The 17,715-nt window shown below is 36.4% G+C and overlaps 1 protein-coding gene across 2 annotated transcripts; it reads left to right on the forward strand.

Moving 5' to 3' along the window:
- The first annotated feature begins 765 nt into the window (after positions 1-765).
- On the forward strand, positions 766-17,618 carry si:dkey-96f10.1 (6-phosphofructo-2-kinase/fructose-2,6-bisphosphatase). 2 transcript variants are annotated; one of them, XM_043224272.1, is made up of 14 exons: positions 766-919; positions 4,530-4,655; positions 6,853-6,949; positions 7,228-7,294; positions 8,873-8,947; positions 9,255-9,311; positions 9,435-9,556; positions 9,658-9,865; positions 11,549-11,695; positions 11,923-12,027; positions 14,646-14,775; positions 16,301-16,363; positions 16,451-16,515; positions 17,020-17,618. In XM_043224272.1, exons 1-14 carry the CDS (start codon positions 856-858, stop codon positions 17,077-17,079), a joined length of 1,386 nt encoding a protein of 461 aa, XP_043080207.1. In that variant the 5' UTR covers positions 766-855; the 3' UTR covers positions 17,080-17,618. The 2 variants fall into 2 exon arrangements, with proteins under 2 accessions (XP_043080207.1, XP_043080206.1); XM_043224271.1 differs by lacking the exon at positions 766-919 and adding an exon at positions 3,664-3,868.
- The last annotated feature ends 97 nt before the right edge of the window (positions 17,619-17,715 follow it).

A 17,715-nucleotide genomic window follows, 5' to 3' on the forward strand; every position in this document is an offset into this window, starting at 1 on the left:
ATTTGTACTTCGCTTTGGATAAAAGCGTCTGCTAAATGACTAAATGTAAATGTTATTATACTATGACTCTCTTTTTTCTCCATTCTGTATGGATAGGGCTTTGGCTCCTTGCTGCTTCTGGCTTGCTTAGTTGGGGCACTTACTTTCTAGCGATTATTGTTGATTACAGAGACCATCTCTGCATTTAATAACAAATTTGTTCAATCTCATCATTATAACATCCCTATCATTGATACTGTTCAGTGCTTTGATACGATCTGTATTGTTAAAAGTGCTATATTAATAAAAGTGATTGATTGATTGATACTGTTCAGTGCTTTGGCATGAACTACTCCTTTAATGTCGATAGTATTTAATAAATAATAAGATAAATAAAATTACAATAATAATAAAATTACTATACATTATTTTTCAGTTAGAGGTGATGGCACACCGCGATGAAAACCAGAAAGTAGGCTGATTATGATGGATAATGTTCAGCAATGGTCACCCTAGATTATGTTTTAACTTTGTAATTTTATTTTAAAAAATATATATTTCATAATATCCACCAGACAGCATTCATTTATGTAGCCTATTGCGTTAAAAAAAATGGGTTGATGTATAAAACAATCACGGAATCAGATACAAAACGATCACGGAATCTTGCCAAGCGTATAGAGACACATAATTCTCGTGAGTTATAATTCACTCAAAATGAATTTACCTTCTAAAAACACATGGCCGCGAAGTGCTAAATGGCGAGCCAGCTCTTCGTCATTGGAAGGAGCCAAACGACGTAATCATGACTAGTGAATATTCAAGTCAGTAGTCTTCGGGCACTATGGTTGGTATTTCGGCTGTTTGCGTTAATGTATGTTATTAATGGAGCGTCGTGAGAAAACCTTCATGAGGAAGAGAAGGCGCTGCGAGAGCACAGGTTAGACTGAAATAAATATCCGAGCATGAATGCATGAAAACTGCGTTTGCAACACGCGCGCGCGCGCGCGCACACACACACACACACACACACACACACACACACACACACACACACACACACACACACACACACGCACTACACTACACGATTGTTTCACTATATAAATACATAAAAAAAGGTTTTTTTTATAAAGTTAGTGATATTTTCTATTGCCTAAACCAACACTTTCGTCTAAAAATAACCCACATAGAACCCTTTGAATAACACTATATTTAAATACAAATCTGGCCTATCTGCAAAGGTTTTTTTTTTTTTTAAATAGTGAGGTTCAGCTTTCTAGTTGGTGTTTAAAAGATTCACTATGTTAGTGAGGACGTTTTGGACCTCACAAGCATAGTCAAACCTGTAAGCACATAAATAGGTATATGTGCTGGCAAGGCTTTGGTGTCTTCTTACCAATGTGTCAAATGTGTTCTGGATAAACACAGGACAGAAAGCATCTGCCTGCTGTTTGAGTTACAACTATATGGGGGAAGAAGTCAGAATACATTAAAAACCTTCCCATACACTAGTATATGTTTTAAATGATTTTATTTAAAATTAGACCGTAACTTCATTCATATTTCTGGCAATTCTAGATGAATTGGCATTTCCCTTCTGGAAAGAGTGTCCTATTTTCAATAATTATTGTAAGTGTCATGCCTTGTGTTCAGATCTGGCCTTTTGTGGTCAATCAATCAATCAATCAATCAATCAATCATTTTTATTTATATAGCGCTTTTAACAACACAGGTTGCATCAAAGTACTGTACAGTTTAAAGTAGAAGAGTACAATGACAGGGATGTATAATGACGAGAGTGAACAATTTGTTATTAAATGCAGAGATGGTCTCTGTAATCAATTCGACTGTAATCACTAGAAGTTAAGTGTCCCCAACAAAGCAAGCCAGAGGCGGCAAGGAACCAAAACCCCATCCATACAGAATGGAGAAAAAAAAACCTTGGGAGAAACCAGACTCAGTTGGGGCCAGTTCTCCTCTGAGCAGACGCCCAGCACTTAACTTCCAGTTCAAATTTTAAACGCAGCTGTATCTAGGTGTTCTGGTCTCTGATGAACATAATCTCTGGGTGCTGATCCAACATCTAGTCTGGATACAAACTGAAACAGAATAAGAAAAAAACAAGACTAATATTAGCGTAGATGCCATTCTTTTTACGATGTCACAAGTACATTGTATTTTAGGAGTACTGTTCCCGGTTCCAGCTGATCTAATTAATGCAGCCTAAAAATCCTTTAACGGATTTGAATAATAAAAAAAGTGAGTTGGTGTGTTATGTGTAGGCTAAGTTAAAAAGATGTGTCTTTAATCTAGATTTAAACTGGCAGAGTGTGTCTGCTTCCTGAACAGAGTTAGGGAGATTGTTCCAGAGTTTAGGTGCTAGATAGGAAAAGGATCTGCCGCCCGCAGTTGATTTTGATATTCTAGGTTAATATGGCCAGAGTTTTGAGAACGCAGCGGACGTGCAGGACTATAATGTGATAAGAGCTCGCTCAAGTATTGAGGAGCTAAACCATTCAGGGCTTTATAGGTAATTAATAAGATTTTAAAATCTATTCGATGTTTGATAGGGAGCCAGTGCAGTGTTGACAGAACCGGGCTAATATGATCATACTTCCTAGTTCTAGTAAGGACTCTGGCTGCTGCGTTTTGGACTAGCTGAAGTTTGTTTATCAAGCGTGCAGAACAACCACCCAATAAAGCATTACAATAATCTAACCTCGAAGTCATAAACGCATGAATTAATATTTCTGCATTAGAGGTTGAAAGCATAGGTCGTAATTTAGATATATTTTTAAGATGGAAAGTTGGCAGCTTTACAGATGCTGGAAACATGGTTTTCGAGGGAAAGATTGCTGTCAAACAGCACACCTAGGTTCCTAACTGATGATGAAGAATTAACAGAGCAGCCATCAAGATCGATATGATACCTCCTCATTTAGTGCTACAAACTGATAGCGGTCAGAGAGATATGATTTAAACATGCTAAGGCGCTTCCTCTAATGCCAACATAGTTTTATAGTCTATCCAAGAGAATGTTGTGATCAGTAGTATTGAATACTGCGCTAAGATCTAATAGCACTAATAACAAGATAAAACCACGATCCGACGATAGAAGCAGATCATTAGAAACTCTAATAAGAGCAGTCTCAGTACTATGGTATGGTCTAAAACCTGATTGGAAATCCTTGCAGACACCATTTTTTCTAATAAGGAATACAGTTGTGAGGATACTACCTTTTCTAGTATCTTTGACAGAAAAGGGAGATTAGAGATTGGTCTGTAATTTACTAAGTCTTTGGGATCAAGATGTGGTTTCTTAATAAGAGGCTTAACTACAGCCAGCTTGAAGGTTTTGGGAACAAAACCTAATGACAATGATGAATTAATAATGGTCAAAATAGGATCTATGACTTCTGGAAGCAAATCTTTTAATAGTTTAGATGGAATAGGGTCTAACATACATGTTACTGGTTTAGATGATTTAACAACTTTGCTACAGAACTTCAACCATTTAACATCCATTCCATGTGACAGTATTAGATCTAGAGTATGATTTCAACAATGAGTAGGTCCAGATACGTGTTGTGGTGAATTTTGATAGGCTGTTTTTGTGTAACATTGTGCCAGATGCTTGATGCACCTCCTCTATCAGGGTTCACTAGTTTAAATAAACATCTGCTTCAAAGTGGACAAGGCTTACACAAACATTACTTCAGCTCTTCGGAAAATCTTCAGCGCTGCTGGTCACTCACCATATACTAAGACACAGCTGTCTCACACACATTAGTGAATATGTTTCACTCACAAATTGAACTGACACAAAATCCTCTGGAGAAAATCTGGGTGCCATGGATGAGCAGCAGACTGAGACGGAGAAGAGGCTGTAAGTCATATGTCTAAAGAAACATATCTGTCTCATCCCTCACTCTGTTTCTGTGGTCTTATCAAATTTTAAAAGTAGGCTCTTGACTCTAATTACACTGTTAGAATCTTGCCAAGTGGACTTTTTAAATGCTTCTTTGTAAAACATTTGTAACATCTTTTCTTTTTCACCTTTGTAAACTATTTTTCATATTTTTCATATTGAAGGGACTCCCTAAATGGAGAGACAACGATATTACTCTTGATGCTTGGCAATATTTTTCCTGTAACATACTTGATTATATAAAGGAATGACCGTGTGTGTGATGGTTTGTGTCCTCAGGGCTGTTCAACTCACTGATAGTTTAGTTCACTGCCCTTGGTACACACACACACACACACACAAACACAGAGACCATTGATACCAAAGGCTGATATAATATTTTCACTGATGAAAATTACAATGAGTGGAAATGTAGGCAATGCTTATGGCTCTATCAAGATCAATTTAAGAAACCCTTTAAATGGTTAAACTATTACTGTATGAATGTATGAAATGTTAGACATTAGTCTAACATTTCACATAGTAATAGATGTAGTCTGTATAGGCTCAAACTTTTATTTATTTATTTGTTTGTTTGTTTGTTGTTGTTTTTTACACATGTTGTGCATGTTTATTTCAGCATCAGTACCACAGTTCACCAACTCTCCCACCATGATTGTGATGGTTGGTCTGCCTGCCCGTGGAAAGACCTACATCTCAAAGAAACTCACACGCTACCTTAACTGGATTGGAGTTCCCACCAGGGGTAAGAATTATTGTACAGACTGTAGAAACATTGTATGAACTAATCCATTAATCAGATTAGCAGGTGAAATCTTGCAAGGTGACATATTACAACCTCAATTCTGAAAAAAGTTGGATTTGTTAATTCTTTTTAACTTTTATTAAACTGACAAACATACAAAGAAAAGATTTCCAAAGGTTTTTTTTTGACCAACTTAATAGAATTTTGTAAATATAAACTAATTTTGAACGTCAGCAAGTATAGTCCCAGTGAGGTCAGCTGCTGTCATGACTGCCACTCTTTGGTTGTTTAGTTTATTTTCTGCACAAATATGCACTTTAATCTTGTTTTTTTGCACTGAGGTCGTCATTACATATGACAGAACTCTCTTATTGACAATCAAGCCACTTACCATTGTATTTAAACCTGGATTCAAGTTGACCAAACAATCCAACTGGCCAAGTTTTCTTATCGGTTTACCACATTGACCGAACAGTGGAGTCTGAGAAGGTAAGAGCTGGTGGACAACAGCTGATGCATTGTACCTTTATCACACTCCAGCTTAATCAACCAGGAGCTCCTCTCCATCAAATGTTGCCCTTTCTGCTTTCCTAGGGAAATGAGCTGACATTGTCAGTGCTTTTTAAATTTGTTTATATTATAGTGGTAGTTTGATTCCTTGGAATTTCCTTGCTAATGATCAGAACATTTCCAAACCAGAAGCTATGGGTGGATAAAACCTCTGAGATCCCACTCCACTGTATATATAATGTGGGGGTTCACCACCAGGTCCAAGGCTGCATCCTACAGTGCATCCTACAGTGCAAGCAGCATGCAAGCGGAGAATGCTGGAGGACAAAACACGTTCATCATCTCAGATCACAAAGTGACAAAGGCATTCAGGAGATTGAATACCAGGAAGTCAGCAGTACCAGAAGGCATCATAGGCATCATAGGAGTTCTGAGGGCTTGTTCTGACCAACTAGCCTTGGTGTTCACAGGGATTTTCAACCTCTCCCTGGAACATTATACAACCCCTATGTGCTTCAAAGTTGACACACTCCATTCCAATCGCTCCACCAAGGTTCACCAAAATGCTGTTCGTAGATTACAGTTTAGTGTTTAACACCATAATTCCTTCCATTCTTACAGATAAGTTGGAGGTCCTAGGACTCAGTACAGGCCACAAACAGTATAGGTGGGCAAACATGTCTCACTCACCCTTTACTTACCATTAAGGGTGGCTGGTTTTCCATAATGGTTTTGGGCATAACATCAGCTGAAGAAGGCAAGAAATTTCCGGAAATATCAACAAAATCGAATCTTTGGGCCTGAGCACGATTTACAGCACATGCCAGGCAAACAGAGGGTAACATTTTAGAGACATCAATATGGACTTCAACATCAGGCTCAGCCAGCAAGAAAGATCCTGAAATATTAACAACATCATCAGAAATCTTACAGCGAAATCTTACAGCAAAAATCTTACCATTTCACATTCTTATCCATAGTTCAAAGTTCAAAGACCTGGAGGGCAAAACGATGAGAGCGAGAGAGCGAACGATGGGTAGTTTACATAGGAAAGTAGATGAGGCTGGAGTATGAACACATGGTTCAGTGTTTCTATATAACAGTTTTCTATGGGAAAGCACTTCATGTGAAACTTTGAACATTGCATTTACATTCTGGCTTCATCTTCTGGCCTGTACAAAATATGTATCAACAATAAGGTGTTTATTAAAATTTCAAACTGTTAATTCCTGTGTTTTACTAGATTATTACTTAATGCAAACTGCGTAGAAATTACTGGCAGTCAGTGGAGCAAAGCTTAGTTTTGCCCGCCAGGGGGGTGTTCCTTTAAGGGTGTAATGTCACATGAAAGGTCATGGTAGGTGACCTTTTCACTTTTATTTAGCCTCTGTTACAACTTTTTTAGAGTGTGTTGCAGCCATCAAAATGTATTTATATTTCCAAAATATTGGAAAGCCGATCAATGAAATCTTTGGAAATGTTTCTTCTAACTACTGATTGTGATAACTATTGTTATCACACTCATTGGTAAATTTCTGGTTAATATAGAGGTAGATATTAGAAATACATATGGTTTAGTTGGCACCAATATAGTTAACATGTTTGATTGTTTTTCAAGAAGTCTTAAAAGATTGTTTGCCTTGCCTTTCTTGCACTAGACATTACTGATGTGAAACTATTTTAACAGTGTTTAATGTTGGGCAGTACCGCAGAGATGCTGTGCGCACCTATAAGAGTTTTGAATTCTTCCGCCCAGACAACGAAGACGCCATGAAAATTCGCAAGTGAGAAACTCACACTTTATACATCACTGTTTATCCAAGAAGTATTACCTAAACAAGAGTGCCATTAAGCTATTTGTCTGAATATCAGCAAGGCTATGATTTGGACACAGTTCATCTCAGTATACCGTGCAGTGTTTGTACCAGAATCCATAAGCGAAGTCAATAATAATAAAGTAATAAAGACAGTCACTTTCTGGTTTAATACTGTAAGTTGACAAAATGGTCTCTGAACAATATCCACCACTGAGAGACTTTTTTTTGTTAATTGTTTGCTTTAGAGCTTGTGCTCTGGCAGCGTTGAAGGATGTCTTTTGTTACTTTACTCAGGATCATGGACAAGTGGCAGTAAGTGACAGCATACACACACATACTCACTTCAACATGGACAATTTACTAATGTTACTAAAGAAATCAATGAATTGAGAAGGCATGCATAGACTCAATTTTTCACTAAAGTTGGTAAGCCAATAATATCATAATATCAAATGTTATCATAGTTTAATGCTCCAGAATACTGTGCTTAATATTCTTATATGTTTACACAGCTATATAAATAAAAGTGATTGACTGATTGACTAGGGAAAAAAAACAGAACTAAAAACAAGGGAAAAGGCTAAGCAATAATCAGTGTCAAAGAGTGGGCGAGGGTGTCTTTTATTCTAGACACCAGGGAACACATGACAAAACCAATCAAAGAGAACAATAGTCATGAAACCAGGCAATCAATCAGAACGTGACACAGAATCAATGAGAACACAACACACAGACAAGGGTTTGACATGACATGGAGGGCAAGGGACACATGGGAAATGGAGTCCAAAACATGTAGCAAGATTCTGGGGTGGAGTGCCCTCTAATAGAATTCATGGGCACTCCAGCAGGTGATCTTACTAGTTACTATATTATTATTCACTTATAAACCAACACTTGAATAAATCATTTACAATACTTTGTGCTTTAGTCTTTACATTGCAGTACACTCAACAAAGTATTCAAAACCTGTTGTGTAAATGCATTAATTAATAATTTACACTTTCTGCATCCCCTAATCTAAAGTGTAAACTACTTTATCAGTTGTAAATGTTTTACAAATGTACGTATACACTGGAGTAAAAAAAGATCTACCAATGATGAGTAAAATATTCACATTATACATTATGCTTTTTTGTGTGTACTGCAACGTAAAGCTGACTGGGTGAGGGTTAAACAGATGTATTCTCTGACTTTGATTATTTCATGATATGCTAAGATAACTTATGACAGATTTGTTCATTGTTAGCATATTACTTAATAATTTATCTGTGTACTTAATCAGTCATGTTTTATAAACAATTAGATAGTCATAATCTAATCACTTGTAAACGATTCATAACTCCATCTACAAAATATATAAACATATAATTTATTAAGCATATATGAACACATAGTTATGTTTTGTAAATGATTAGTTCATCATTATTTAATCACTTATAAATGCTATACAACTGGGCATTATTATAAAGTGTTACCCTATTATAAAGTGTTTTTTAAGTAAAAACAAAACATTATATTTTAAAATACTTTAACATGTAACATTTATTGCTGTGTTGGCAAAGGTGAATTTTCAGAGTCAAAACAGAATTAAAAAAACATCAAAAAAGGTTAGGAACAGTGTCACATATCGAAAAATTCTCTGGGTCTTTCAGAATCCAAAGGTATATGTTTTGTAAAATCACCCATTTTGTCTGTTGGTCACTAGCAGACATGAGCAATGGTGTCATTATTTTATTGAGTTTTCTACCATTTTTTTTTTTTTTTTTTTATTCACTTCCTGCCATTGCCCAGCACTTTGTTGTTGTTGTTTTTTTATTTTGTGCTTGGCCCCTAATTGCTGTTTGCAGCAGTTTTACTTATTATTATCTAATGCAGCACATTTATGTTCAGGTGTTCGATGCGACCAACACAACAAGAGAACGTAGAGAGGTGATCCTCACTTTTGCTAAAGAGAACGGCTATAAAGTGAGTGAAAGAGGTGAACTGATGAATATTCATCAAAATTCATGTTAACACTTTAGATTAAGGAACACGTGCACTTGTTAGCTAAGAGTTTTCTCTAAATAAACGTATAACTTGCTGGTTGTTATAAGTAAGGTAGTTATAGTAGTTTTGCTAAGGTATTGTGTAGGATTAAGGAGTATAGAATATGGGCATACATTCAAATGTTCTTTATGAATAACCAATATGCTAGTAATATTAACATTACTAGTATATTTAGAAGATAGTTCTACAATAAATAACATATTAAGTAGGGTTGTCTTTCTTGTAGGTGTTTTTCGTTGAATCTCTTTGTGATGACCCAGAAATCATTGCAGAAAACATCAAGGTGAGGAAATATGAATATATCACTTTGAAATATTACTGTCAATTGTCTGTGTTGGAGTCTAAAGTATTTCTTTAAAAAACATACATGCTATGCTTCCTGTAAAAGACCTTTGTTTATCTGCAGCAAGTGAAGCTGAGCAGTCCTGATTATGTTAACTGTGATAAAGATGAGGCTGTGACTGACTTCCTTAAGAGGATAGACTGCTACAAACTCACATACGTTCCATTAGATGATGACAAAGACAGGTGAAATATTGTAACTCCGAGTGAATTTGCCGAACATCTGCTGTTTGACGTGATTGTGGTAGAAGTCCCCACATTACTGTCCTCTCTCCTTGTGCTCACAGAAACCTGTCTTACATTAAGATCTTTAACGTGGGCAGCAGGTACCTGGTTAATCAGGTTCAAGATCATATTCAGAGCAGGATCGTCTACTATCTGATGAACATCCATGTCACACCTCGCACTATCTACCTCTGTCGTCATGGAGAGAGCGAACTCAACCTTTTGGGGCGTATTGGAGGTGATACCGGACTCTCACCACGAGGAATGAAGGTTAGCATTAATGTGATTAAAACAGTGCAAAATGTGCTGTCCAGGGGTCCCAGGAACCGTAGTGGCACCCCTGTGTACAGGTTATTAATATTATTATTATTACTATGCACACTAGATTAAGCTTTTTTTTGTCTGGTGGACCATGACTCTGGATGCCCTCCTCAAATAGCGAAGTGTTCATAGTGACAGCCACTTGCTCATGCTCCATTCCCAGGCAAACACAACTTTAATGTGCCCCCCACATTAATCACGTGACCTAATTTACTACTTTCACTTAATTGTTTGTAACAGAATTGTGTTCACCTGCAAGGAAGCTTAGTATGCCTAGTAAGAGCTTGATTGGCTGCTTCAGGTGTGTTTAATTAAGTGCTGGAGTTAAACTCTGCAGGGAAAGTGCTCACTCTGCAGAAAGATTTATGCTTTGTGTACAAATATACATTTTTGGTCTTGTACAGTTTTCATTACTTATATAATTTTTGTTATAGTTTGTTTTATTATAATTTTGTCAAAAATTTTAGGCTAACTAATACTTTGATAAATATCACTACTTTGATGAAACTGCATTTTTCTCTGGTTTTTGTCCAAAAAGTTGTATTTTTGATTAAACCTACCGGCATTTAAGTGATGATAAACATGAACGTAAAGATGGAATATAAAGATAGAATATAATGGATTTTTTTGGTTTAAAAGCAGAGGCTTGGCTCTTTAGTTTGATATAGCAGAAAATATTCTGAAGGCCATCAAATTTAGGTCAAAATCTTCAAAAATTATGATAATTATGGCAATTTGTTTTAAAACACTGGCCGGGAAACATGACAAAGATTTAACAGAGCAGCCATCAAGTGATAGGCTGTGTTCTAGATTATTACATGTGGGGTTTTTAGGTGCAATAATTAGCACTTCCATTTTTTCTGAATTTAGCATTAAGATGTTAGTCATCATCCAGTATATCGACTATCGTTAGGTTCTCAATTTGGTGTGTATCACCTGGCTGCGATGAAATATACAGCTGAGTATTATCAGCATAGCAGTGAAAGCTAACACCATGACTCCTGATAATATCTCCCAGAGGTAAAATGTATAGTGTGTATATTTCACTCGTGAGTGATATAATACCTCCTCAATTAGCCATAGCAACTTTCTCTCTGAAGATAACCTGCTATATATATATATATATATATATATATATATATATATATATATATATATATATATATATATAGATCAGTGATCATAACGTATCTCAATATAGGCTACTGTTATTTTCAAAAGCATAATGTGCATTTATCATTATGCTGATGGTTAGAATACGTAGCATTGCATATAATACATTTCTGCCACACACAGTAAACAGAATTCCCAATTTATCACAATCGTTAGTTATTTTAGACACTCATTGGTGTCTAAAGGTGAGTTTTAAAGTTTAGAATTGTTTTAAATGCTGATTTCAGCAGATATACAAGGCAAATGACAAGAGGTACTGTAACAACTGTCTTCAAACTAGAATAGACTCCGCCTTTGAACATGACATTTCTTCTAGCCTCAGTTGGCCCGCTTTGTCTCGAGGTCTTTGGCAGGCTGAAAATCTGTGGCTGCTGACTCCAAGGAAGCCACGGTTCTTTTTGCATTTGTTTGTGCATTTATATCTGAATATATCAGATTTATTTATATCATGTATATCAGTTTGCTGCAGCTTTAGGCACATACATCAGGGGTCAGTGCATCCTGGATTTGAAGATCTGGACCAGTCACATGAGAAGAACAATCCAGACTGCAGAGGCAATTGGAGTGCCTTATGAACAGTGGAAAGCACTTAATGAGATTGATGCTGTAAGTCCTATCCTGTTTCTAGTCACCCATATGACATTGTCAGCAGTTGCTGGTCTGCAACCCCTGGCATAAGCTCTTTGTTTTGTTTCTTTTTGTGTGTTTTTTGTGTCTTCTTGCATGTTTATATATCACATTTTCTTCTTCATATATATATATATATATATATATATATATATATATATATATATATATATATATATATATATATATCATGTTTTCTTCTGCAGGGTGTGTGTGAGGAGATGACTTATGAAGCAATTCAAGATCACTTTCCTGAGGAGTTTGCTCTCAGAGACCAAGACAAATATCGGTACCGCTATCCAAAGGGTGAAGTGAGTATATATTGTGGCAAGACAAATTAGGAATTTATAAGTTATGTGGGTAATTTGTTGAACTGATGCATACATTTTAATGACAAATAATGCAAATGAATCTCGGTTTAGGTTTTGTTCATTCGGTTGATCTCGGAGTTGCTGTCATAGCAACAGGTCCGTAAAATTTAAACCCACTTGGAAGTTGACTTATTTCATGTAAACAGAATTAGATTGCAACTTTGTATACAGAATGGACACTTAAAATCTGTCCCAGGCACTGCTACTTTATTACAAGAACATCCTACTGATCCAGGCACAATAATAATAATAATAATAATAATAATAATTATTATTATTATTATTATTATTATTATTATTAATCATATTTATTATAATTTTATAATAATTATTATTTTCATTATTTTAAAATTTGACTGGTGACAGCTGTTATGGGAGAGGGTTGATTGTACACAGGAGATGCAGAAAACTTGATTTTGACCTTAAACAGACTTAAATGCTTTCATGTAACAAAGCTGCTTCAAAGATAAAATATTAATAGCTAATTACAACATTAAAATAATAATGTAAAACTTGAACAAATACTAAAAATCATGAATATATAAACACATTATAAACACAATCACGGGCTCTTACATCAGCACACTCACTGCAATCTCTGGTGTCAGGCCTACTATTCACTTACCTGAACCAAGCCATACTTCTGCATTCTTTAATCCTTACCTGTATTTCTTCTTTACCTCAGACGTTTCTGTTGCTCTATTGTATCGGCCATTCTCCATAGTTGCTACAGAATAGAAAGGACTGTTACCTCCAGTAAAGCCACTCGGATGTCATCCATTGAGTATCACTCACTAGTGATGCAAAGTCTGAATCTTTTCCATGAACTGGTTCTTTTCGGACAGTTTAGCTCATTGAACTGGTTCAAAAATCTGATTTGTTGGTTCCTAATGTCATCAAGCAATAATTTCACTTTGCATTTCTTTTTTAAGAACTCTGTGCCATGTTGTCTCAAACATTAAAATAAAGTAATTTATGTCAACCCATATTGAAACATTCAAATTATATTAAGTTAGCTATTCAACTCGAGCCTGATATTGCCACACTATCACTGCACAAGTACAATTACTTATTTTGGATTCCTCTATTCTACTCTCCACCCTTATCAACTCAGGCTCCTCAGAGCTTAATTTCCCATGTCCTCCTAACCAGGTTCTACCTATCCTGTAAGCTGCACCTCAGTGAGCACTGAGTTTAAACTATTCAAGAAAGACAGCCTTCATCACAACACACTTAGGCCACTAAGAATACTGGCTTATGCTAAATGGCCTCATTGTCAGTATTACAGTGATTCATAAACAAGGTGTTCCAGGAGTTCCTCCATCAGTTTGAGATTGTCTAAATTGATGACATTCATAAGGATATACTCCCGGAACCTGGCAGAACACCACCACTACATGAAGCAGGTCCTTCAGTGACTCAGAGAACACCACCTTCATCTGAAGATGGGAAAATGTTAGTTCCATCGCTTAATTATCCAGTTCCACAAACATGCTAACATCAGCCCCAAAGGGATTCAAATGGACCAGGGGAAGGTAACTGCCATTCAACAATGGCCTCTCCTGCAGTCAGTGAATGAACTAAAGCAGTTTTTTGGATTTGACAACTCCTACAGATGATTTATTCAACAGTTTAACAGTTTGCCTCTTGCTGCACAGCAAGCCCAAATCATTGGCCTGGAACCCGAAAGCCCAAGAAACCTTTCGTCATCTTAAGGAAGCATTCAGCATGGCCATAATCCTTCATCTCCTGGATCCACAAGTCCCTTTTTAAAGGTGGATGCCTCGACCATCGGTGTTGGGGCAACAGTGAGCCTCCCTGCCTCCATTCTTGCAATTACTTCTGTCTGAAACTGATCTCTCCAGACCAGAACTCCTTGCCATCAAGTTAGCTCCGGAAGAGTGGTATTACTGGCGGGAGAAGGCTTCTTCTTCCTTCACCTTTATATTAGACCACAAAAATTTGCAATATCTTGCAATATCTTAGATATGCAAAGCACTCAAACCCTCATCAACTTACTGGGCCTTGTTCTTCACATTCTTCCAATTCACCTACAGTCCTGGAAGCCAGAATCTCCAGGCTGATGCACTTTCTCGGTTTCATGCCTCCAAAGGCAATATTCCCTCCAGCTCTTGTAGGGTACCTAATCGTGAGATTGAGTGCAAGATCCAAGAGCCTACAACCACTTACTTCCCTGGGCCTAGTATGCCCAGAACTCCCTCACACAATCCACCACCTTCTTAACACCATTTAATGCATGTTCGGTTACCTGCAGAACATCTACTTTCAGAAAAGCCACTCAGTTCTCATCTATTGAGTATCACTCACCTGTGTCCTGACAGATGTGATGTAATTACTTTGCTGCATTGCTGATCATAGCTTTGAGTATTGATACATCTGCCCATTTCGGGGGAACACAAGAATGCACAGTAATACTAGACAACTTAATCCAGATATTTTAATCAAATCTGTGAACATTTGTGAACATGGAGTGAGCTATTGTTGGAGGTGTTTTTATCCTTGTTTATTGCAATGCTTGTGTATTTGTCTGTGTTCAGTCTTATGAAGATCTAGTTCAGCGCTTAGAGCCTGTAATCATGGAGCTTGAGCGCCAAGAAAATGTTCTCGTCATATGTCATCAGGCTGTCATGCGCTGTCTTCTGGCGTACTTCCTGGACAAAAGCTCAGGTAGAAAAAATCTTTCAGAACAAACTACTGGAACTTTATTACAATACTGAAGCTGTAAAGTTGCAAATTGTGAACCTTTTTGAACAACCTGGATTTCTGTATTGATTTAAAAGTGTTAAATGTTATTTTTAAGTGCCACTGTCCATGCACTCTGCTATTTGTTACTTAGCCTATCATTGTTTCCACACAAGCAAACAAGCTAAAAAAAACTATACAAATAAAGACTTCACTCATTCATTCAGGCTTGAAAGAAGTATTGTCTAGAAAGTCAACCCCCAGTCTAGAAAGCCAACCCAATTACAGCCTGTTACCAATACTACAGCCTCATTATCTTTTTAAAATTGCTACCAGGTAAGTTCATAAATCTTTTTATGGGAGGACTGAAAATGTTTAATATTACCTCCAGAGCAGTACTCCAGCTCAGTCATTCCATTACTAAAACATGTCTGTCCGGAAATTCACAGATTCCTGTTTTCCAGGAAATGTTTTCCAAGCCCAAACTAGCCCAAAAGAAGATCAATTTGTCACTCCACTGAACACATTTCCATTGTTTCCTAGTCTATTGGTGTGCTTTACGCCACTCCATCTGATGTTTGGCGTTATACATTCTGATATGCAGAGGTGGACAGTAACAAAGAACATTTACTTGATTACTTAAGTACACTTTTACTTCACTATTTTGACTTAGTCTATCAGTAATTACTTATGTAGGGCTCATGAAGTGATTTATTTACAATTCAATAAGAAGTTAGAGAAGAGCATTAAGAAGTTAATATTGTTCGTTAATATTTAGACAATATTGTCTGATTTAGCAAAACTATTAAATGAAAATATTACATATAAAGCCATCAATCACTTGATGCGATACAGATTGCATCAAAGCAATGAACAGTATCAAATAGGAGAATACAATGATAGGGATTGACACAGGCAAGGAACTAAAACCCCATTCGTGACAGAATGGAGAAAAAAAAACTTGGGAAAAACCAGACTCATTTGGGGCCAGTTCTCCTCTGGCTGAATGCCCCGCACTTATTTTCCAGTTCAATTTTAAACGCAGCAATGTCAGATTGTGCAAAGGTCTTAGGACTTTTCCACATCAAGGCGTTTTTTATAAATATGAACGTTGGTGTGGATTTAAGTATAAACCCATTCCTAATGCAAGCTATATAAATGAGGCCCCTGATCTGTCCCATATTGACTGCATCATCCACAGCCCTGTTTACCCTGTATGCAAACTGCAGGGGGTCCAGTAAGAACTCTCAGTAAGCATGTGAACTGTAAAAAGTCAGTGTCTTCAGTAAAAAATGTAACAGTACATCTGCATTGAATGTATTACTAGTGTTTGTCTGTAATTGCGTTGTATGATTTATTCAATACAGAAATCCCGGTAAGAAGTTCACACTCATTTGTAACTGTGAAACATGCTGTCACTGATATTTACTCTTCAATTTCTTGGATAGAAAACTGTACAAGGACAATGGCTAAGTGTTTTACTGAGCAATCTTTCCTGATGTTTCTTTAGATGAGCTGCCTTATCTGAAGTGTCCTCTGCATACGGTGATGAAACTCACTCCAGTTGCCTATGGTTATACACTCTAAATCTCTTCTGAAATATAACTTTTTACATAAAGATCAGCTAGATCATAAATTGATCTGTTTTATGTATTTGCAGGCTGTGAAGTTGAGTCCATTTTCCTGAATGTTGAAGCAGTAAACACTCACAGAGACAGACCTGTGGTGAGCTCAGTCATACTTTCATGCTGTAGTTAAAGAGCAGTTAATTATGTATTTATTTATTTTGCTTCGGTATTTTACCTTTTTTTTTACTTTTTACAAGTGATTGGTATTTTCAAATGAACATTCAGTTCACTTATTAGCACAGAATCTAGCAACTTTTCCATTTAAGAAGTACTTCTTAATTCACATCTAATTTAAAGCATTTGCCTTTGTTAATATTAACAAAGCATATTAAAAGCATTAAACTTTTAAGTTGCACATGTTATGGTTGATTTTAATACATTTGACTGCGAATTAATCCAATTTATCTTAATGGTTAATCAGAGAATAATTTGGTCTCACTTTATATAAGGTGGCCTTAGCATTAAAAATATTTATTTTTAATGCTAACAACAATGTTAGTTTGTGGTCTTGGTTTATGACACAATTGTGTATAATTACTTTTTAGCAGCCACATGAGATGTGGATTTATGTGATACTGATCATCTTGTTGTGATGTTTCAGAATGTGGATGTGGACAGAGATCCAGAGGATGCTTTACTGACTGTACCAGAACACAACTAGACAAGACCACAACAAATACACCAGTTCAGTTCTCTAAATGATTTAATATATTTTCATTATTTGCAGGACCCTCTCACCTTGGATATGATTTTGTAACATTTGCAATAATTTCAGGGTAATTGGAGTTGTGAACGGTGCCACTCAGATCCTGTGTCAGATATTGTATAAATGATGTTTAGCTATAAACAAATTTTGGGAGGAGCACGCTCAGATAATTAACATAGCTGGCTTCTTGTCTCCTGATTATGCCTTTATCCATCCAGAGCAAGAGAAGCCTCCTATGAATTCGTACAAGCTTCTTACCTTGATATCTTGCTCACAGCATCCTCTCTTCTATACCAAACACTAGACTTAGATATTAAGATTTATACATTGATGTCAAGAAAATTAATAATGGAATGTGCATATAAAGTGAAAGATTAGAAGTTAATTGTGCATTTGTTGGGATATTCCTGTCAAATGACTGTCAGTCCAGAGACATCACAGCTGACCAGACCATTTTATCTCTTAAACTGCAACTCATTAAACTCATGATTCAAGTTCTTGGTTTCAACTAGACTGCATCAGAGCAATAGAGCAGTACACTCACCAAAGCACTTCATGTACGGTAATAAGCTTTCAATGCTATATCCTCTA

The sequence above is a fragment of the Puntigrus tetrazona genome, chromosome 23 (assembly GCF_018831695.1).
Source record: "Puntigrus tetrazona isolate hp1 chromosome 23, ASM1883169v1, whole genome shotgun sequence".
Lineage (NCBI taxonomy): Eukaryota > Metazoa > Chordata > Actinopteri > Cypriniformes > Cyprinidae > Puntigrus > Puntigrus tetrazona.